This window comes from Muscardinus avellanarius, assembly GCF_963383645.1.
Source record: "Muscardinus avellanarius genome assembly, chromosome: 14".
NCBI lineage: Eukaryota > Metazoa > Chordata > Mammalia > Rodentia > Gliridae > Muscardinus > Muscardinus avellanarius.
In genome coordinates, this window is record NC_137800.1 from 8,092,502 (window position 1) to 8,115,738 (window position 23,237).

Below are 23,237 nucleotides of genomic sequence, written 5' to 3' on the forward strand. Positions count from 1 at the left end.
AAAACCTCGAGCCCACGTCCTTGTGTAGACTGTCAGGCAGTCCCGGTGGGGAGCCGCAGGTCAGGGCTCCGGGCCCAGCGTGGCCGACCTCACATGCGGCAGCTCTTTCCTTCCCACTTCCTGCCGCCTCCAGCCCAGCAGAGGGCCTGGCTGCCCACCCGGCGGGCGTCCCCAGGGCCCTTCACAGCCTGGGCACGGGGCGCCACCCTCCCTGCCCGCCTCCGCAGCACGTGCGAAGCCTAGATGAACTTGAAGCACTTGGTCTTGTCGTGGGGCAGGCGCGTCTTGAACAGCACGGAGTCCACCCGGAACTGCGTGTAGAGCAAGGGCATGTAGCCATACACCTTCACGAAGAAGTTGATACACTTGTGGCGCTCGTGGAAGTGAGAGTCGTCGTGGGACAGGGCCTGCGGGCAGCCCGGGCAGCGGAAAGTCCAGCGGGACGTCACCTGTGCGCAGGGAGACAGACACGGAGTGAGGACCCCAGCGCGGACGCCGGTGGGAGCTGCGCGCTTTGCCACCTGGAAGCCGCAGGACCCCGAGGTGCCCACGGAGACCGTCCGGGACGCCTTCCCACTACCCACAAGCCTCAGTGAGGCACGCTTTCCAAGTCACCTGCTAAAGAGACACCAAAGGCCTTAGACCTTGTGGTGTTAGCTGGGCATGCCTATAATCTCAGTACTGGGGAGGCTGAGGCAGGAGGATTGCAGGTTCAAGACTCTCAGCAACCTAGTGAGACCCTGCCTCAAAATAAATAAGTAAGTAGGGCTGGGGTATGGCTCAGAGGTAAAATGCCCCTCTGTTCAATCCCACGTACCACCAAATTAAAAATGCTTAGTGAGCTGGGTGTGGTGGCGCACACTTGTAATCCCCACGCCTGGGAGGCTGAGACAGGAGGATCGTGCAGGTTCAAAGTCAGCCTCAGCTACTTAAGTGAGACCCTGTTTCCAAACAAAATATAAAAATAGGGCTGGGGGTGTAGCCCGGAGGCAGAAAGCCCCCAAGTTCCATCCCCAGTACCACACACACACAAAAAAAGTTAGTATGCTACAGGCAGATTATTTCTCCTCCATTCATTTCAGCTGAAGTCTGGCCACATAAGAAAGGAGTAAGAAAGAGCAGAAAATGGCTCTGGGTGTGATGGCACATGATTGTAATCCCAGTACTCGGGAGGCTGAGACAAGAAGATCACAGTTTCAAGGACAACCTCAGCAACTTAGTGAGGCCCTCTGCAATTTAGTGAGAGCCTGTTTCAAAACAGAATAATATGGAGCCGGAGAAGTAGCTTACAAATATACTCCCCCTAGGTTCAACCTCAGTACCCCCACACCCGTACTTATCATTAATTTCTGAGTCCTTTGCCTCCCTGCCTTAAAGATGACAAAGAAGTGTGCTTTGCCTTGTTTAATACCAGATCTGACATTATTTTTATATATAAATAGTTGTGACTATTATTCTGGTGGGTTTTTTTGTGTTTTTTTTGTTTTTTTTGTTTTGGTGATACTGGGGTTCTTGGAAACCCTTCTACCTCTGGGCTACACTCCCAGACCTATATTAAATTTTTTATTTGGAAACAGGGTCTCTTAAGCCAGCACAGCTGGCTTCAAACCTGAGCGATCCTCCTGTCTCTGCCTCCCAAGCGCAGGGTGCACCACCACACCCGGCTATTATTCAGTTTTTAAAAAACTAAGGAGCCGGGCGTGGTGGCGCACGCTTGTAATCCCAGCATTTGGGAGGCTGAGACCTGAAGGATCATGATTCGCGGACAGCCTCAGCTATGTAGTGAGGCCCTCTGCAACTCAGTGAGACCTGGTTTCAAAATAAAGAATAAAAAATAGGGCAGGGGGTGTAGCTCGGAGGTCAAATGCCCCTGGGTTCTATCCCCAGACCCGCAAAAAATAAATAAAAAATAAAAATAAATAAATAATAAAAAACTAAGGACTAGCTGGGTATGGTGGGGCACACTGGTGATCCCAATACTTGAGAGGCTGAGACAGGAGGATCACAGGTTCAAGGACATTCTCAGCAAGTAGTGAAACTCTCATCAACCTAGTGAGACCTTGATTAAGGTCTCAAATAAATTAAAGTGGAGCCCAGCGTGGTGGCACAGGCTCATAATCCCAGCATTTGGAAGGCTGAGATTAGAGGATCTCGGTTCACAGACAGCTTCAGATACTTAGTGAGGCCCTCCGCAACTTAGTGAGACCCTGTTTCAAAACAAAGAATAAAAAATAGGGCAGGGGGTGTAGCTCAGAGGTCAAATGCCTTTGGGTTCCATCCCAGACACCCCCCCAAAAAAAGAAATTAAATTGGGCTGGGGGGGGGGTATAACGCTAAGGTAGAATGCCTCTGGGTCCCATACTCATTACACACACACACACACACTAAAAAAAAAACCTCCTTGCTTCATTATTGTACCAGCTAGTCTTCTTTGTGAGACTTTAGCAGAAGTCTCAGCAACAGAAGAAACTGCAAAGTAATGAGGAATTAATCTATAATTGTGAGCCCTACATGGCAAAAAAAAAAGTTTGATTAGGCATAAGCGGTTGTATGAGCCCCCAAATGCACCTTCGCATTTTTTGTTCTTTTTTGTTTTTGTTTTTTATAACGTTTTGTTTTTTTTTTTTTTATAACGTTTTCATTACAACCCTCGGTAAAAGCAAGATGCTGGTGAGGGGGTTGTTTTTTTGTTTTGTTTTTTTGGTACTGGGGATTAAACCCAGGGCCATTCTACCTCCAAGCTATGCCCCAGGCCTATGTTTATTTATTTATTTACTATTTGTATGGCAGGTTGGGCCCAGGGGCATTCTACCTCTGAATATACTCCCAACCCTATTTTATTATTTAGTTTGAAACAGGATCTCACAAGTTGCAGAGGGCCTAAGCTGCTGAGGCTGGCCTCGAACCTGTGGTCCTCCAGCTCCAGACTCCCCAGTACTGGGATTACAAGTGTGTGCCACACCCAGCCTCAATTTGATTTTGAAACTGTTGGGAGCACTGTTAGATATCTGCTTTGATGTCACCCAGTCCAGCTGGGGAGGGGCACAAACTGCCCACCCAAGTGGAAACTGCTGGCAGACAAGTTCCCAAGGACCCAGTGGGACTGATGACAAGGGACCCCGCCTGAAAAGCAAAGCCCTGCGTTCCTCTGTTTACCCTTTCCTCCCTGACTCATCTGTGACGACCCTGGTGTTATTCCCTGGCTCACCCATGATTGCTTTGCTATTTCCTGTGATTAATAATTTTTATAACATTTTCATTACAACCCTCCGCAAAAGCAAGATGCTGGCGGAGGATGGCAGGAGCGAGACATCGCTCTCCTCCCTCCCCAGCTGCCACTCAGGTGAGGCGACTTCTCATCAGTCAGTCAAGGTCTTGTCTCTACATGGCTGCGTCGGCGTGGACCCGCGACCCTCCTGGCTCGACCCTCCAGGTTCTGGGACTGCAGGTATGCACCACCTCACCTGGCTCCTTTACTGTGCTGTTTGCATGCGTAGTTCTCTACTTACCACACTGTTTACTTCTAAATATGTGATGTAAGCTATCAGTGAATGCAGGTGAATACTTGGTCTAGAAATCACCTTCAAAACTGAAGAGTGACACATGCGCACAATGGCTGTCAGCTCACAGCACCGTGACACCCGGGAAGCAAAGTGCTTCCCTGCCCTGGGCCGGCAGCGCGGGAAGGGCCAGGGCCCGGCGTGCGTGTGCCGAGTGCCCAGTTGGCTTATTTTAGCCCAAACCTATTCAGCAACTCGAAGAAAAACAGAACTCAAATTTCTAGAATTCTGAGCCTACTTCTGTTTTTGAGCAAATAACTGATATATCATGCTTACTCATGTGCCAGGAGTATTCTTAGAGCTGTACATATGTTAACGCAGGAGTTCTCACTTTTGCTTGACAACCCCCTCCCTGCAATTTGGCAATCTGGTGAGGTCTATGGATTCCTCCAAGTATTTTGGTTTTTATTTTTTGGTACTAGGGACTGAACCCAGGGGCATTCCTACCTCTGAACAACATCCCCAGCCCTTTTCATTTATTTTGAAACAACCTCGGTAAGTTGCTAAACCTGCAATCCTCTTGTCTCAGCCTCCCAAGATTTTTTTTTTTTTTGGGATTACAGGCATGTGCCACCACACTGGCTCAAATGTTTTTAAATACATAAACTACATGGGATTACAAAGGAAACAAATCACATTACTGTATTCACTGAAATACAGTACATATTCCATATTTATACAGTTAATATATTTTGGTATTTACTGAAATACAGTATATAGCTGCGCCTTCGTTAACACAATGACAAAATTAGAGAAAAGTTAATATCTACCTAATTTCAAAGCAATGATGAACACAAAGAATACTTTGAGACACTAACAAATCTAATGTCATACTAAAAATCAGTTACTGCATATACAGTTGGGAATTGTAGCCTATTTTCTTTTCTTTTCTTTTCTATTTTTTTGTGGTATTGGGGGTGGAACCCAGAGGCTTCCTACCTCCGGGCTGTACTCCCAGACCTTTTTTATATTTTATTTGGAAACAGGGTCTAAGTTGCTGAGAACCTCACTGAGTAGCTGAGGCTGGCTTTGAACCTATGCAATCCTGTCTCAGCCTCCCAAGAGCTGGGATTACAAGCGTGCGCCACCACGCCCGGCTTATAGCCTATTTTCTTTTTTTTTTTTAATTTATATATTTTTTTATTTTAAACAAAAATTTTTATTGAACATAAATGGTATACATTTAAACTATATTTGGTGCCCTCTCCCCCCGCCCCCGTTTTCCCTTCCCCCCTCCCACCAATGGTTGTCCAGGTTAACCATGTCATATTCATAATTTTACACATATTCAGATGTAGACCCTCATTAATCAAGATCAGCCTTCCTCCTCTCCTATCTTTCCATTCAAACTTTGCTGATATTTCTCCTCCATTATCTGGAGTCCCACTGGTATCCTCTGTGTTCCCTAGTTTGGGCATATTAGAGGAAACACATGTACCTTCTCCTTCTGTGCTTGGCTGATCTCACTTAACATAATACAGCCTATTTTCTAACTGAAGGAAATACTAAGTTCCAGCTGTTATGAGTAAGAATGGAGATGCCGCATCTGTCCCACCCACGGCCCTTGAGTGAAGAGCCTGCCGCGCCAGCTCTACGCCCCGTCACAGCCGCTCTGCAGCGAGACGCCACGCGGACCACGTAGGGCAAAACGGGTGAACCGAGCTCGCGCAGGGTCCCACAGGCAGCGGCCCTCACCTTGATGGGGGGTTTCCGAGTGATGTGGGAGACAAGGAAGTTCATGGCAATGTCCTCACAGTTGATGTATTCATCCACCATGTCCCGGATGGCCTGGGGCATCACGTAAGAGTACAGGTAGGCATAATACTGCCGGGGACAAAAAGAAGCGCACAGTCTGTTAGCGGCCAGGTTCCTGGGCTTGCAGCAAACGTATGTGTGGCCGTGTGTGGCTGTGGGGTGTGGCAATAACTGGGAAGCACCCTGGCATTTGGAGAGCCGGGCCGCAGGTGCTTGCCATCTGGAACGCTGATCTTCTGCAGTGAAGAAACATCCCATTCAGCTGGGTGTGGAGGTGCACACCTGTGACCCCAGCGCTTGGGAGGCTGAGACAGGACAACTGCAGGTTTGAGGCCAGCCTCAGCAACTCAGAGACCTCAGCAATTTAGCGAGCCCTGTCTGAAATAAAAAATAAAAAGGGCTGGGGTGCGGCCCGGAGGTAGAATGGCCCTGGTCCCATCTCTAGGACCCAAACCACAAGGCCACCGAGCACGTCACACTTTCACCCCAAACCCTCTGGCTCCTCTGGGTGGAGGAGCTGTACACACAAGGACCCCCCTCGGCCTCCCAGTACTGTGACCACAAGCACTGCCCCATCCCCGGCTCGCTCAGTGTCTTTTTAGTTCACTAATTTGTGGGGGGTACTGGGGATGAACCTCTGAGCTACACCCCCGGCCTGACTTTATTTCTTATTTGGAAACAGGGTCTTGCTAGGTTGAGAGTCTCACTACTTGCCAAGGCTGTCCTTGAACCTGCGATCCTCCTCTCTCAGGCTCCAAGTACTGGAAGCACAGACATGTGCCGCCATGCCCGGCTGATTGGTGTGTTGAAAACTGGGAGCACTTCCAGCACGCAGTGCACTGGAGGAGGAGCGCCTCCACGGGCAGCCTTCGGACTCCTTACCTTGTGGAAGAAGGCAGCACCCGTCAGCACCATGGACAGCTCACAGGAGTAGTTGGAGTTGTAGAGCCAGGACTGGTGAGGGACGTCCCACGCGTGGTACCGGCCAGGGAAGCCCACGATGCGGTCCCGGGCCTCTCGCCACACCCTGCACACACAAGCACACGCCTGAGCCGCAGATCCGAGGAGCCCGGGGCGCTGAGAACGATGGTCTCTGTCTCCTCCCTCTCTCTCTGGACCTAGACTTTCCTTTTTTTTTTGTAAATAAAATCAATCACCAGCCAAATAGGATATAAACAAGTGAATAAACAATCTCATATACAGCTTCTTAAAAAAAAAAAACAAAAAACTACTTAGTACTTAGGAGGCTGAGACAGAAGAATTGCAGGTTTGAGCCCAGCCTCAGCAACTTAAGATGTAAAAAGGACTGAGGTTGGGAGGCTGAGACAGGAGGCTCTGGGTTCCCGGCTAGCCTCAGCTACTTAGTGAGGCCCTCTACAACTTAGTGAGACCCTGCTTCAAAAGAAAGAATAAAAAATCGGCTGCCGGGCATGGTGGCGCACGCTTGTAATCCCAGCATTCAGGAGGCTGAGACAGGAGGATTGCGGTTTGTGGACAGCCTCAGCTACTTAGTGAGGCCCTCCGCAACTGAGTGAGACCCTGTTTCAAAATGAATAATAAAAATTAGGGCAGGGGGTGTAAGCTCGGAGGTCGAATGCTCCTGGGTTCCATTCCCAGACCCACAAAAAAAAAAAAAAAAAAAAAAAAATAGGGCAGGGATGTAGCTCAGAGGTAGAATGTCCCTGGGGTCTCATCTCCAGTACTGGAAAAAAAAAAAAGACTGAGGGTCTAGCTCAGAGGCAGTATGCCAGTGGGTTCAATTCCCAGTACCAATACATAACAAATATTTAAAAATAAAAATAAGACTGAGGGTCTAGCTCAGAGTAGAGCACCCTAGATTCGATTCCCAGTAATACACACACTCACACACAAGCGCACACACACCTGCTTATTACACTGCTAATTTCTGGCAGCCAGCATCTCCCAGCCCTGATGAAAAAAGCGAGCTAACGGGGGGGGGGGGTGTTTATTTATAATGACTTGCTAAGAAATAGGCAGGAAATGTCAATTTCTATTTCTTTTTAACTAATTTCTCTGTGTGTGTGGGGGGGGTTACTGGGGATGTGGGGGTGGAACCCAGGGGCTTTTCTACTTCCAGGCTATACTCCCAGACCTACTTTATACTTTATTTGGAAACAGGGTCTCACTAAGCTGCTGAGAGCCTCACTCAGTAGCTGAGGCTGGCTTCGAATCTGCACGATCCTCCTGTCTCAGCCTCCCATGTGCTGGGATTACAAGCTTGCACCACCACGCCCAGTCTATTTCTTTTAAAAGTTTTTTTCCTGTGTGTGTGTGTGTGTGTGTGTGTGTGTGTGTGTGTGTGTGTGTATGTGTTTTACTGATGAATGAACTTACAGGCATTCTACCTCCAAGTTACACCACCAGACCAAATTTTTTTACTTTTTTTTTTTTGGTTTTGAAACAAAGTCTCGCTAAATTGCTGAGAATTTTGCTAAGTTGGTGAGGCTGGCCTTAAACCTTCAATCCTCCTGTCTCAGCATCCCAAGTACTAGAAATTACAGGCATGAGCCACTATGCCTGACTAAAAAGGCTTTCTATTTGTTTGGTACTGGGGACTGAACCTATGGGCATTCTACCTCTGAGCTATACCTCCAGCCCCCACCTCCTTTTACTTTTTCTGAACAGGGTCTTGCGAAGTTGCTGAGGCTGGCCTTGAACCTGCAATCCTGTTTCTGCCTCCTAAGTACTGGGATTTCGGGCATGTGCCCCTGTGTCAGAGCAAAAGGCTTCTTTTTAATGAGCACGATGCTGGGATCAGTAGGGAACACTCATCTCTGCACGCTGCGTTCCTTTCTCGAGGGGCACGATGAGGAGTCTAGAGAGACCACTGGTGTGAAAGCAGAAGACCTCATCCTCATCCTCAAGCACACGGCCGCAGGATGCAGGAGGAGCCTGTCCTGTGGGGAGTGGCCTAGAGAACCTTACAAATGACAGGTTTCCTTAAATCCAAATAGAAACTGGGAATTCAACATGTTTCAATGTATCTGGCATGTTTCCGGAGAAACTCCTATCACTTCCAAAGATATAGGCAAGGTAGAACAAACAGAATCAGCCCCAGTCCCACAGGCTGCATGGACGAGCGGAGCCCAGCAGCAGAGGAAGGGCTTCCCCTCCAAGCTGCCGGTGCTCCCTCCTCAGGGCGGGAGCCTGCACTTCAAAGGAGACTGAGCAGCCAGCCCAGTCACAACTTCTAGCACAACCCAGAAAGTTACTGCATATGTGTGTGTGTGTGTGTGTGTGTGTGTGTGTGTGTGTGTGTGTGTTGAATCCAGGGCTGTTCTACCTCTGAGCTACACCCCTCTAGCCCTACATTTTTATTTTAAAACAGAATCTCGCTAAGTTGGAGGGGACCCTGCTAAGTTGATGAGGCTGGCCACGAATGTGCCACCCTCCTGTCTCCCAGGCATTTTAACCTTTTGGAATGGTGTATATGGAGCAGTGGCAGTAGAGGTCAGCACCATCCATCCCAGAACTTCTTCATCCTTCCAAACTGAAACTCTGTCCCCTTAGACAACGGCCCCCTGCTCCCTCTCCCCCAGCCCGCACTCACTGTCCCACGCCCGTGCGTCTGTGACCCTGGCTGCCCTAGGGAACGCGGGAGCCACAGGCCGGCGGCCTTTCCCTTTCCGCTTCTGCATCACAAGCGCTGGCGCCACGACCATGCACAACGCATGCCCTCAGGCCTCTTGCACAGCTGCCTCTTTCTTGGCTACAAAGTGGAAGCTTGTCAAGATCTACCTTTTGCCAGAGGAAATCATTCTAACCCTTTCCTTTGGGACCTTGGTCTGCTTCCTCCTCAGTAGGTGAAATCGGCACATGGAGAGTTAATAAGAGAAAGCTATTAGATCAAAGGATGCCCAATAGATAAGAAAGGGCAGGTGGGGGGGTAGTGGCTGATGCACAGCAGGAGATAGCACCATCCATTACCCACGCTAAGCCTCAAATTTCAGAAGATTGTCAAACACATTAAGAGGCTTCCGTTATTTTCTCACCACTTAGAAGTCTGCTGAGAAATGGCCAGGAAAAGGTCAAAGTTTTCCTATGTGGGGAGCCACAGAAGACAGGGTTGGCCAGTATCGTAATAAAGCCGAATTCATCAGACCAAGGACTCCTTATCTAAGCCATCCTTGGTACCTAGGGGTGACTGGCAGTTCTCCTGTTAACACCCCAAGGCTCTGTCCACAGCTCCAAGTCCCTCGGCGGGCTCCAGACTGCATCAAACCATACCAAGAACCAGTCCAGCCGGGCGTGGTGGTGCACGCTTCTAATCCCATTACTTGTGAGGCTGCGACAGGAGGATTGCAGGTTCATGGCCAGCCTCAGCTGCTTAGTGAGGCTCTCAGCAACTTAGTGAGACCCTGTTTCCAAATAAGATATAAAATGGGTCTGGAAGTGTAGCTCAGAGGTAAAGGTTCCTGGGTTCCGTCACCAGAACCACACACACACCAAAACAAAACAAAACACAGTCCTCCTCCCCCCGTCCATCAACAGCAGCAAAGACCACGTCCCAAGTCCTTCCTCCTTTCATAAGAGCAGGTGCAGGGAGCTGGCTGTTTTTATCACATACAAAGAAACATACCCCGTTTAGCCAGATCCTTTCTCTTTTTAAATCACAGCTAGCTACAAACTCGCTTCAATAATACACTAGTGAGAGGACGAAGGATGTGTGGGAAGTTGGGGGAGAGAAAACCATGTTCTAACTGTCGGCAATGTGGCCAGTCGTCCTTTACAGGTGGATCTAAGATGGTACAGCAGTAAGACCGCAGCTCTGAGGAGGAACCGGGGGTGGCGGTGGGGAGGCCTTTGGGGAAGAGGACACACGCGCTCTGTCCTGATGCACGCTTAACGTGAGCGAGACTGCCGAGGAAAGCCATTACACTGCTTCTCAAGCTCTGCGGTAACAACCAATTTCCCCCAATGTACTGTGGGCTGATACTTTTGTAAAATACAATAAAACTGAATGGCATGATTTCTAAAACATAACACCAACAGCACAAAGAAAACAAAGATAAATCAGACTTCATCAAAATTTAAAACTTTGACTTCAAAGGATATCATCAAGAAAGCAAAAAGACAACCCACCCAAAGGGAGAAGTTATCTACAACTCATTTCAGATTAGGACTTGCCTCTAGAATATGTAAAGCACTCTTACAACTCAATTTTTTAAAAAAGCAAACAAACAAAAATAGGAACATAATCTGCACAGACATTTCTTCAAAAATATATACACGAGGCCGGGCATGGCGGTGCATGCTTATAATCCCTGCAGGTTGGAAGCCAGCCTCAGCTACTTAGACCCTGTTTCCAAATAAAAATAATATAAAATAGGCCTGGGAGTGTAGCCCGGAGGTAGAAGGGTTTCCAAGAACCCCAGTACCACCAAAAAAATAAATTAAAAAAAAAACATAACAAGCTACCACTGCGTAGCAAACCAGGATGGCTATAAATAAAAAAGTCACAAGTTCACAAGGATATGGAGAAATCAGAAACCTCATTCACTGAGGGCGAGAATGTAAAATGGCGGGAAACTGTTAGGCTGGTCCTCAAGATGTTAAAATAATTCTCCCACTAACCAGCTGTTCCCTCCTAGCTATACACGTAGAGAAATGAAGCGTCCGTGTAACCCGCACAGGAGTGCACACGGCGGCAGTATTCACAACGGCCAAGCAGCAGGGACAGCTCAAATGCCCATCAGTGGATGGATGGACAAACAAAACGTGCCAATCCCTACGGAAAGAACGAAGCTCAGATACGAGCCACCAGACAAGAATGTCGGAAACCTCAGGGTGAGCGAGAGAAGCTAGTCGCAAAAGGCCACGTGTACGTTTCGCCTATGCGAGACACCCCGAAGAGGCAAATTACAGACACAGCAGTGGTCGCCCGGGGCCCGGAGCGGTGGGAAGAAAGAGAGCGGCTGCTCAGGGCGCAGGGTCTCTATTGGTGGTGAGGAAATCCTCTGCAATTGACTGGCTATTCTGAAAGCCACGGAACTGAATACTTAATGAGTGGAGTGCACGGTGCTGATAAATGTCACCAAAACTGGACTGTAAGAAAAGGCCACACGCGGAGGTCACAGGGGACGCAAACCACTTCCTAAGCCCTCGCCCTGGGCTTTGTGCTTTCCTCGCTGTGGTGCAGCAAGCCGATCCTAGATCCGCCTACAGTTCTGGCCACTGAGCAGCCCGACCGCCACCCCCCAAGGTTGCTCTGGCTGGGCAGCGCAGCCCCGTGGCGGTGAGCTGGACTGCCGCGGAGGCCCACCTCCAACCCTAACTTCCTAGCTTGGTTCTCAGTTCACTCCTATGGGACATGGATACAACCACGACTTACACAGTCAAGTTCCAGGAGGACTCACAACATAACCAAAATACACCACAGCCCGCAGCTCGTCCCTGGCACGTACCGCACGCTGTGCCGCCGCTCCTCCTCCCCGCTTCCTGCTGAGCCTGTTTCTCACTCCACCTGCCCCCAGATCTTTGGGGCCCAGGGCTCCGGCATGGTTCCTTTGCTCCTACACGTAGCAACATGTTCCTTCTGCCTGCCTGACAGCTCCCGTTCCTCTCATAATGAAAGCTTCAAATTCCTTCCGAGAACGACCCCAGCCCGCCACTCTTAGCCAGGGTTTGGGTGTCAGGATGCGATTCCTGCAGCTCCGGGAGCAGGCGAGTAAGCCCAGGACCCCGGCCTCAGCAGGAAACCGGGCGAGAGCCAACTAGAAAGGACACATGGAGCGAGGACCCGCCCGCCCCACAGTAGCCCTCACTACCTCCGAGGGCCCCGCGTCACGTCAGCCAAGAAATTCCCTCTGCTGCCTAATCCACGCACGAGCTGGTTTCCTCTCACTTGCAAACTAAAGCGTTTCTTGATTGAAAGTCCTCACCGAAACCCAAACATGATCTCGTCGTGGCGGAGGTGCGCGTCGTCATCGATAGACAGGACGGCCTCCGTCTCAATCTCATTCCAGGGCAAGAATCGATTGTTCAGGCTGTTCTTCTCAGTGCGGACCACCTGCGACACAGGAGAAAAGCACGAGGCATCAGTGCTCCGGGAGAGAAGGCAGAGCCCACTCCTGCAGGCCAAGGGAGGCAGTGGCTGAACGGACCGCAGAATGGCAAGCCCCTCACGAACAACACTGCCCGAATCCTATGCCCCAATCACATCCTGACCTTTCCGCGTGGTAAGCTTGTGTTCTTGCGAAACAAACTAAAGCTGCGTGTTATTTTCTATGTGCAATCAACATAATCTGAGAAATTTACAATAACTCTCCCGTGAGGACACAAGGTGGCAGAGTGGAACAGATCGCAGGCCTTGCTTCAAACTTGCTCATATAACTTTAAAACCAAACTTGGAAATCACCTGAGTCTGTCATTTCTGGTCAGCAAGTAGTGAGACTCATCAACCTAGTGAGAGCCTGTTTCAAAATAAAAATAAAAAATAGGGCTGGGGGTCTAGCTCAGAGGTAAAATGCCTCTGAGTTTAATCCCCAGTACCCCTTTCCCCAAGAAAAAGGCTTCATTTCTTAAAGTGTATCTACTCGGTACAACTTGGCTGTATCCTTAGCCAATCCTAATCCCAACAACCTCTGGCCACCAGTGATCCCGAGATGCAAGAGTATTTGCTGCATAAAGCAAAGGTTAGTATCTCAGACAGTACAACTACATTAGAACAAACAGCTTTTCTAACCCTTGCCTCAGCTGAGCACACCCACCTATAAAGTAGTTACCACCTGCCTGGAGTGGTGGTGCACATCTGTAATCCCAGAGTTTGGGAGGCTGAGACAGGAGGACCGCACAGGCTTAAAGCCAGCCTCAGCTACTTAGTGAGACCCTGTTTCCAAATAAAATATAAAATAGGTCTGGGAGTATAGCCTGGAAGTAGAAAAGCCCCTGGGTTCCACCCCCAGTACCACAAAAAAAAAAGTAGTTATCACCTTCCACTACTCACCCTGCCACAGAAGTCTCAATAAATAATGGCTACAGTCAGTACTTCAATAGATTTTATTTTTAAAGTATCTTTAGCCAATTAGCCCTACTAATGAAGACCCACATTTTTCCAAAAGATAAGAATCTCACAGCACACCATCTTTTTAGGAAGCCAGGAGGGGGCGTTCTTATGTTCACAGCTAAGCTCTACCTGGCTCTAGTCATCAAGCTGTGTCAGCAGTCTTGAGATTCCCAAGTGGCTCCGAGGGCCTCTGACCTCGCCATGCGCTCTCGTCACTCAACACTGAACATCCTTTCTTCTACTCTGTTTTCCTGAAGGCCCTGTCCAGATGCCCCCTGGCACACTGCTTATCTGAACGAGTCGCTTATGTGTTCTTAAAGCAGAGTCCTCAGACTTGGGCCCGACTGACTCTAGCACACTTAGACCCCAATGAATGTCGGAGCTAGAAGCGCCCGCAGATCCGGGGTCCAGCTCTCGCTTTCCACGCGCACACACTGCCGCGCTCCTGGCAGCTGCAGGAACGGTGCTCAGACCTCTCGCCCCAAGTCCAGGGCCCCTCCTTCTTTTCACCAAACTGAGTTATCTTTATACATTTCAAGCCACAGCCTGCGTGAACAATGCAGTATTAATCGTGTGCCGTCAAGGGGGGAGGTGCTGTGGACTGTGAGCGCGTGAGCGCACCGATCACCCGGGATGCTACTTCATTAAGGAGCTTTCTGTCGACTTTGCCTCAAGCACACGGTGTCCCAGCCCAAACCAAGACAGAAGGACCTGTCACAGATTGGCCGCCGCAGACTGCAGAGTCCAGGGCCAAGCAAAAGACGCCTAAACCATCTCGCCCACAGCCTGTGTGACCGGTGTCAAACCCCTGCGCCTGTGGCAGGGGCCTAAGCTCAGACCCAGCAGCAACAGAACAAAGGGGCCAGCCACGACCTGGGTCAGGGAAGAAGCGGCCAGGAGGGGGAGCCCCAAGTTCTCGCCCAGCAATGGCTGGCTCTGCTCCCCAGGATGCGGGAGGGCGGCCAGGAGGGGCAGGAGCCAAATGGCAACAGGCTCCAAACAGCACACCACAGCTGCAGAGATGTTAAAGTGTAAAGTACCGTCCACCTTACACAGGGTGGAATACAGCTGTCTTCTGCGCACAGCGAGCCCCGCCCCAGCCCACTTATCTTCCTGACACACTTCCCACACAACCACCGCTCTGCAGGTTCTGAACAAAGCTCTTCCTCAGCTCCAGTGGTGACTGCCCACAGCTGAACATCCAGAAGGGAATACACACCCCATAAAATAAAGGAATCACTGGGCCGGGCATGGTGGCCCACGCTTGTAATCCTTGCGCTTGGGAGGCTGAGACAGGAAGACCGCACAGTTTCAAAGCCAGCCTCAGCTACTTAGTGAGGCTCTCAGTAACTTAGTGAGACCCTGTTTCCAAATAAAACAAAATAGGTGTGGGAGTGTAACCCAGAGATAGAAGGCCTCTGGGTTCTACCCCCAGTACCATAAACACACACACACACACACACACACACACACACACACACACACACACACACACACCTCTCCATGTTTAACCCTAATACTAAGGGGAGAGGGCAGCAAAAAAACTATTTCTATAGTTTTCTGTGGGAAAAAATGGTGTGTCAGGGCCTTTCCACTTCCAGAGACCCTGAAGTCCCCGAAGAGCACAAGATGGACCCACTCTGAGCTCACCCGCTCTCAGAGCCCTGGCCAGGCCGCAGACGCCCCTTCCCTCCCAGGTCTCTTAACTGCTACGCTCTCCCCCCCCCCCCCCCGTACCCCATGTGAACAGAGGACACCCTGCTGGACACCCACAAAGGCCTCCTCACAGGGGGAGGCCACACTGTGATCCTCCCATCTCAGCCTCTCAAGTACTGGGATTACAAACTTGCACCACCAGGCCCGCTAGCCCAAGTTTTCAGATAGAAAGGACCGCTCTTCAGATTCTCATCCCCACAGGATGTTCTAGAAAGGCCACCTGCTTATTGCCATCTTCTGGAATCTCGAGCAGAGTAAGGAAGATGAGCAAACACATCAGGATAAAGCAAGTAACTAGAACCAAACCTTTTGGGCTGTATCAAAAAGGAAACCACCTGCCAGCTGCCACTGTACACACCTAAAATCCCAGTACTTGGGAGGCTGAGACTGTGGACTGCAGGTTCCAGGACAGATTCAGCAACTTGGTGAGATCCTACAAAAAAAAAGGCAGGTGGAGAGGGATTACGCAGCGGCATCTGCTTCGTTGTTTTTTTTTTTTTTTTTTTTTTGGGGGGGTGGTCTGGAACCCAGGGTCACTCAACTTCCGAGCTACAACCCTTGCCTATTTTTTTTTTATTATTCTTTATTTTGAAACAGGTTCTCCCTAAGTCACAGAGGGCCTCACTAAGTAGCTGAGGCTGTCCGCGAACGGCGATCCTCCAGCTTCGGCCTCCCAAATGCTGAGATTACAAGGCTGCGCCACCATGCCCGGCTGAGGTGTCTGCTTCTACTTCTAGGGGGCCTGACAGAGCTCCCTACCAGACTCCACCCTCCTGTGAAGACAACTATAAATTGTACAAGAACACCAAGAAAGCAATTTGCTGAAGGCACTGGAGAGTGAGCCACAGGGGGCGCATCATGGAGGGGACCGGGATTCAGAGAGGAGACAGCTGATCACTCACCGTGAGCAGGCCAGGGCGGCACCCTGAAGGACCGCGGGAGAGTTCAGATAAAACCCAGCTGTCCCGGCCTAAAGAATGAGAGGAAACAGTGTGGGGCAACCACTGCCCGTGGAAAGAAAAAGGGAATTCCAGAAAGAACCGGAGAGGGGGAGCCGAGCGCTGTGGGTAAACGCCGGGTCTCCAACCCCCGCCCCACACACTCAGTGTGGGTTATAAGCAGACCAACGAAATAAAAAGTCAGCCAGCACTGGAGGAGCCAGTCACGACACAACCTGTAGGCTGAGTCCAACCAAATCAGCTGCCTGCTCAGACAACATCAACACCCTATAGAATAACAATCAAGGAAAACCATGCTGAGGCCCATCACAACCAAACTGCCGGAAACCAGAGACAAAGAAGCGCAATTCTGGAAGCAGCAAAGAAACCCGCACAGGGAAACAAAGGCAACCCAGGCAAGCAGCACTCTGAAACATCGCACAAGGACTGAGACTTTTTTTTTTTTTTTGCGGGTCTGGGGATGGAACCCAGGGGCATTCGACCTCCAAGCTACAGCCCCTGCCCTATTTTTTATTCTTTATTCTGAAACCAGGTCTCACTGAGTTGCAAAGGGCCTAAGTAGCTGAGGCTGGCTGAGAGCCACAATCCCCCGGTGTCAGCCTCCCTAATGCTGGGATTACACACGTGTGCCACCAGGCCTGGCAGGACTGGAACATCTTTAAGGTGCCATGGTGGTATGGTCCCCACCCAGGCAGGGAGTTTTTCAAAAGAATGGACATCAAATCCTTGGCCCAGAAGTACTCTGCATTGACTTCTGTTAGGTATCTTCCTGGTTCTGCTCCAGGAGCCAAGTGCCCGACTCAACTGTTTACAAAGAAGATAGGGGCAGAGAGCGTGGCCACTGCCACCAAGCTGTCCCCGCTGTCCTCCGCCTTCCGGATCTCTCTGCGAGTCGCCTCCTCGCCCAGACTCTATTCCACAGAGGCTGAAATTCTCTGCACAGAGCATGTGCAAGCAGAGTATTCAAGGGTGGTGGCCACAGAGATCACCTTCCTCCTCAGCCAGACCCCTGTCATGTAAGCTATTATTAGAAATGAATGAGAAGCCGGGCGCAGTGGCGCACACTTGTAATCCCAGCATCTGGGAGGCTGAGACCAGAGGATTCACAGACAGCCTCGGCTACTTAGTGAGGCTCTTTACACAACTCAGTGAGACCCTGTTTCAAAATAAAGAATAAAAGATAGGGCAGAGGGTATAGCTCGGAGGTCAAATGCCCCTAGGTTCCATCCCCAGACCCGCCTAAAAAAAAAAAAGAAAAAAGAAAAGAAATGAAAGAAATGAATGAGGAATTTTAGTGTCTAACTTGCTCAGGTACCAAGATGTTCCTTTTCCTCCTGAATAGCTTCCACAGCCCACAGACAGCTAGCAGGTGTGCTAGCGCTTGGCTGGGCACCTGAGCACCATGAGAGGCACAAACCGCCCAGCATTTTCTGAAACGACAGAGGTTCCCGGGGTGATTCATTTAGCCAATGCTGACTTCAAGCCCCTTCCCGGGCAGGACTGGGATCTGCAGGACTGTCTGGGAAGCACCCTGCCGCTCATTTTATAAAGAGCTGTTAAGCCGAACGTGAACACGTTGTGTGATTCTAGGTGGAAAAAGCGCGTCCAGATGCATCCTGGTCACGTGGCTTTCCTTCTGTGCAGAGGGCCACCTGCGTCTCCCCAGCCGACGCCCGTCCGCATCCCTGAGGTCAGCAACTTCAGCTGCCACCGACACCTGCCTCTCATAGCTAGAAGGCATTCTCACAATACTTCCAGAATACGGTGACATTCTCCAGCTTAAACCGCTTCTTCTACTGTAAAAGAACTGAGTGGGGGCTGTATTCCTAACACGGGAAAGCTTTACAGAACGGTGCCCAATTTGGAACGTTTCTGGCCTTTCCAACCAGGTAGTAATATGCAGCGTGGTGCCCAGAAATTAAAGAGACCTGCTTGTTTCCCATCAGAGTTAAAGGATTCGCTCTGGCAGGGCCTCTGATGGGTCCCAGGCACTGTTCACAGGGTGAAGAGCTTCTTCTCATCCCAACCAAACTCCACGAAAACCCAGAAAAAGCGCAAAGCAAGGAAGCTCTCTGACCCCGCTGCGTGCGTAGCATCTGCCTTCGTGGGCAAGTGTTGACGTTTAACTCAGTGATATCATGAAGTTGTCCCGGAGAGGGGCAATAAAAGAAATTTACTTGGGGAGAAGTCTATGAAAGAAATCTTCCCACTAATGGGTTATTATACACAAGATAAACTCTGGGTCTAAAAATTTTAGGAATCTTGTAGTCTTTCAATAGCCCCAGATGATGAATTCAATTAAGTAATAAAATATGATTGTAGTGGTGGTAAGAAAGAAAAAACAAACACTGCTGAGTATTTTGTTAAGGAGGAAGTAAGTACTGACAACTAGGCCACAAAGAGAATTATGTAAAATTACAAGACACCTTTAGCGGTGAAGCCAGTCAGAGCTGTCCATAATAGAGCAGAATACATACTCTTGATTCTGTAACCTTTGACATTAAGGGGTAAGAGGGAATCAAATAATCACTGAGCGCCTCCCATGAATGATCTTAGATTATCTGGAGTCAAAGAAGCCAATTAAGCCGGGTGTGGTGGCGCCTGCCAGTAACCCCCCACCACCACCCACCCTGCACTTGGGAGGTGGAGACAGGAGAGGAGGCAGGTTCGAATAAGAGACCCTGTTTCCAAATTTTAAAAAATATATAAAATAGGTCTGGGAGTGTAGCCCGGAAGTAGAAGGGCTTCCAGGAACCCCAGTACCACCAAAAAAAAAAAAGAAGAAGCCAATTAACTTATCAAAGCTCACAAAGTGAATACCTAATCCCAGGACTATGTCACTCTAAAAATCATGTCTTCTCTTATACCATGCTACTGCTTGGAAAATATTTCAAATGAATTAGTTCTCCAATAAAATAAATCTTTCCCCATGGTACTGGAGACTGAGCCCAGAGAGGTTCTATCTCTGAACTAATACTCCCAGCCTTATTTTACTTTGAAAAAGGGTCTCCCCCTTGGCTGCTGAGGCTGACCTGAAACTTGTGATCCTCCTGTCTCAACCTCCTAAGTACTGCGATAACAAGTGTGGGCCAATGCACCCAGCCTGAAATACATTTTTAAAAAACAGCACCTACCGGGCGTGGTGGCGCACGCTTGTAATCCCCGCGCTTGGGAGGCTGAGACAGGAGGATCGCATGGGTTCAAAGCCAGCCTCAGCTACTCAATGAGGCTTCCAGCAACTTAGTGAGACCCTGTTTCCAAATAAAATATAAAAAAGGTCGGAGTATAGCCCGGAGGTAGAAAGCCTCTGGGTTCCACCCCCAGTACCACCAAAAAAAACCCAAAAAACTACACCAGCTCAAATATCCCCCCCTTCCAGAAAAATCATCCCTAAAAAGCACTCATTTTCTTAAGCACAATTCTAGTCGATGCATGGCTCAGACCTTCTGTCAATCTCTGCTACCCTTCTCAGAGAGTCCCCATGTCGCAGGGCACGTGGCTGGTAGTTTGCCTAAGAACTGCTCTAAGGCCTCATATGTAACAGACGGGCTACATCTCTCTTCGAGGGCCAGGTCTGATTCAGGCAGAGCCCTCAGAAACAATGCCCTCGCCTATGTATTTAGCTATTGGCTTTCCTGTAAGATGCAATGTCTGACCACGAGACACCCTAGAAAAGATCGCTCCTTAACATGGAACCCCAGCCAGGCTTCCAGAGGCTCCTACGGTATCCGAGGAAATGACACAGCTCTCCTCTGCAAATCCTTTGGGACCGATGCAAACAGAAGCTTCTGGAATCAGACATACTAAAGCTTAGTCCTGCATTACTCATCGTGGCCTTGAGCAAATTAGCCTCTGTAAGCCTGTTCCCCTAGACAGAAAACGAAGAAACAGTGGTAACGACATGTCATGGAATACTGACTACTGCGCCTTCATCCTCGGCTCTTCTGAGTGAGCTTCCCATCACTGCTATCTTGGGCCTGGAGGAAGCCTACGGGGTCACCTACGGGGTCACCCATGGGGTTCTGAACCTTCTAGGCCCAGGATCGACTTCAGCTTGGGATGAAGAGGTTCAGGAAGTGAGCAGTGGACTAGCTGGGCCTGAAGTGGCTGGGCAGGGGGTGGAGGGAAAGGAAGCCGCCAGTGTTTGAAGAGGTGTAGATGGCCGGCTATGGTGGCGCACACCTGGGATCCCAGTACTTGGGAAGCCGAGAGAGGAGGATCACAGGTTTGACGTCAACCTCGGTGCTTGGCAAAACCCCCTTTTAAAATAAAAAAATAGCCGGGCATGGTGGTGCACGCTTGTAATCCCCGAGCTTGGGAGGCGGAGACAGGAGGATCGAGCAGGTTGAAACCAGCCGCGCTGGCTTAAGAGACCCTGTTTCCAAATAAAAAGTATAAAAATAGGTCTGGGAATGTAGCCCGGAGGTAGAAGGGCTTCCAGGAACCCCAGTAGCACCAAAAATAAAATAAAATAAAAAAATAAAGGGGCTGGGGGTCTAGCTCGGAGGTAGAATACCTCTGGGTTCAATCCCCAAAACCGCAAAAAAAGAGAGGTATCTGTACATTGGAAGGCATGGGGTGAGACCGCGCTGGTTACCAGGATGGGGACGCCGATGTCGGGCCACAGCAGGTCCTCCGAGGGCGGCTTGGGAGAGTTCCACACCACCACCACCTTGTTCAGGTAGGGGAGCCCGTTCAGCCGCTCCAGGGAGTTCATGAGCACCTCCTCGCGCTCGTAGGTCAGCATCACCACGGTGAACTGCTCCCGCGGCACGTTGCCGCCCAGCGCCGCCTGGAACTCCTTGCCCGAGCCCCCGGCCCCGCCGCCAATCGGCCGGAACCCGGTCCCCGAGCCCAGGAACTTGGCCTCGGAGGGCAGCACGGGGTCGAAGGGCGTGTGCGGGAAGAGGTGGAAAGGCCCTGGCGCCGAGTTCCAGCTGCGGTACAAGTCGGTGACGGTGAGCGTGAAGTTGCGGAGGTACTTGGGCGAGGCGTAGGGGGGCTCAGTCTCCACCGGGCCCAGGTCCAGGTCCCCGTTGTCGGCCAGGTTGGGGTCCGTGCCAGCCGCCTTGCCGGAGCGGTGGGGAATCTCGGCGGCCACCTCCTCCCGGATGGGGGCCGCGGGGATCTGGATGCGAGTCCTGATCATGGCCAGCACGGTATTGAAAATGCTGTCGGCGGTGGAGAAGTAGGTCTCCCAGAGGAAGCGGCCCTGCCGCCGCATGGCCAGCAGGTCGCTGTCGGCCAGGCTCCGCAGCAGGAAGTGCACCTCGGTCACGCGAGGCTTGGGCACCACGAGCGCCGCCTCGCTCCAGCGCAGCGTGTCCTGGTAGGGCAGCTGCACCTGCTCCCCCAGCAGCACCGGCACGGCGCCCGCCTCCAACGCCTCGAACAGCCGCGCGGCGCAGCCGGCCGAGGCCAGCAGGCGGGGGTCGCCGGGGGCGACGATGAGCGCGAAGGTGGAGCGCTTCAGCAGCTCCAGGCGGTCCTCGCGCTCGCCGCACAGCGCCCACTCAGTGGGCAGGCTGGGCTTGGGCGGGTGCTTGCAGGTAAATTCCACCAGGACCTGGTCCAGCTTGCTGTCCTGCACCGCCTTCAGGGTGGCGATGATCCGGTCGTCGTAGTCAGCCGGTGGGTCGCCCTCCATCTCCTCCTCAAAGGAGCGGGCCTCCTGCAGGCTGGACCGCAGGGACTCGATCTTCTCGCCCTGGAAGGTGAACAGGTACTTACGCTTCACCGGCACCTGCGGCGGGATCTCCATGAAGTTGGGCTCGGACATGGCGTGGACCAGCGGCGACAGCACCAGGTCAAAGCCCGGCCGGAACTGCGCGGCGTAGAAGGTGGACTGGGCCACCATGGCCCGGCCCGTGCTCACGTTGTACAGCAGGTTCTGCGTGTCCGACCTTCGCGACAGGTTGATGAGGACGTGGTTGTGGCCGTCGGCCCGCCAGTGCGGCAGGGCGTGCAGCTGCCGCTCCAGGTCGGCGGGCCGCAGTGCCGGCGGCTCCTGCAGCTCGCCCACCAGCACCACGTACAGGCAGGCCACGTCCGCGTCCTCCGTCACGTACACGCTGGCGCGGGCCGCGGCCTGAAAGGCCTGCTTCACCAGCGGGTCCAGCTGGCTGCCGAAGGCCAGCTGGTCGCTGTCGTACACGAACACCGGGAAGCCCGAGGTGAGCGGGCAGCGCGAGTAGTCGAAGCAGTTGTGCAGGCGGCAGGCGCGCGCAGCGCGGGGCGGCGGCAGGCCCGCGTCGTCCTTGTCGGGCAGCAGGCGGACGGGCAGGGACAGGCGGGGCTGGTTCTGCGCCATCAGCTCCTTGTAGGAGTGCTCGGTCTGGCTGATGACGTTCTTGAGCTGCAGCAGGTCCTGCTTGGCGATCTCCACGCTCTTCTTGCAGGCCTCGATCTTGAGGTTCAGCTTGGCGATCTCGCTGTTGAGCTCCTGGCGCTTGGCCTCCAGCTGCAGCAGCTCCTCGCTCACCGACTCGCGGATGCGGCAGAGGTCCAGCACGTGCTTCACCTCGCACAGCTCGTTCCCGGCCCGCGGCCCGAAGATGCGCTTGCCCGCCTCGTCCGCCTCGTCCAGCGTGGCGAGGTAATAGTGTGCGATGAGCGGGAAGAAGACGAGGATGATGAAGAGGGTGCAGCTGAGCCAGGTGAGGCGGATGCGGTTGGACCAGCGCAGCATGCAGGTCTGACCTCCGTTCCCCACGCCCCCATTCCGCAACATGGTATACCCCGTCATGAGTCCCACCTCGGGCCCCTCGGCTCACGTCGGCGCACTCGCCATAACCCTGAGTTTCTCAGCAAAACCCAGCCTCTGTCTCAGTAGCACGGTTCTGGAGGAGTTAGTGCGCTCCCTGGGCAAGGCACCGGGTAAAACGGAAATTTCATCTTCCTCAGCTGCGACGAAAATGGTCTCTGACTTGATTCCAGCAGATTTTCAGTTCTGGCTGTGGACCCAAGGAAAAGTCCTTCATCTTCGTCAAGCAGGGAAAGGTACCACGCTTTTGCGGAGAAGACGGCGAGGAGGCCGCGGATGACGCCGCCAGGGGAAGACAGCCTGGAATTGGACAGGCGGCCTCAATCGCCATGGCGCCTGGTCCTCGGTTTTGCAGACCAACAAATAAGCATAGTTTCTATTCCCGGCTGTGCAGGAGCTGCTTAGAAGGGCCAGCAGTGAGAACTGTGAAATCAGGCCTGCAAGGAAAGCAAGCCATA

The 23,237-nt window shown here is 51.6% G+C and overlaps 1 protein-coding gene across 3 annotated transcripts; it reads right to left on the bottom strand.

The window, feature by feature from the left end:
* Positions 1–239: 239 nt before the first annotated feature.
* EXTL3 (exostosin like glycosyltransferase 3) lies at positions 240–22,761 on the bottom strand (the record flags this gene model as incomplete). Of its 3 annotated transcripts, none has more annotated exons than XM_080709741.1 (5): positions 240–449; positions 5,256–5,384; positions 6,198–6,342; positions 12,218–12,345; positions 20,689–22,761. In XM_080709741.1, 5 exons carry the CDS (start codon positions 22,759–22,761, stop codon positions 240–242), a joined length of 2,685 nt encoding a protein of 894 aa, XP_080565867.1. The 3 variants fall into 3 exon arrangements, with proteins under 3 accessions (XP_080565867.1, XP_080565866.1, XP_080565865.1); XM_080709740.1 differs by having other exon boundaries at positions 5,256–5,348; positions 20,614–22,761; XM_080709739.1 differs by having other exon boundaries at positions 20,614–22,761.
* Between the last annotated feature and the right edge of the window lie 476 nt (positions 22,762–23,237).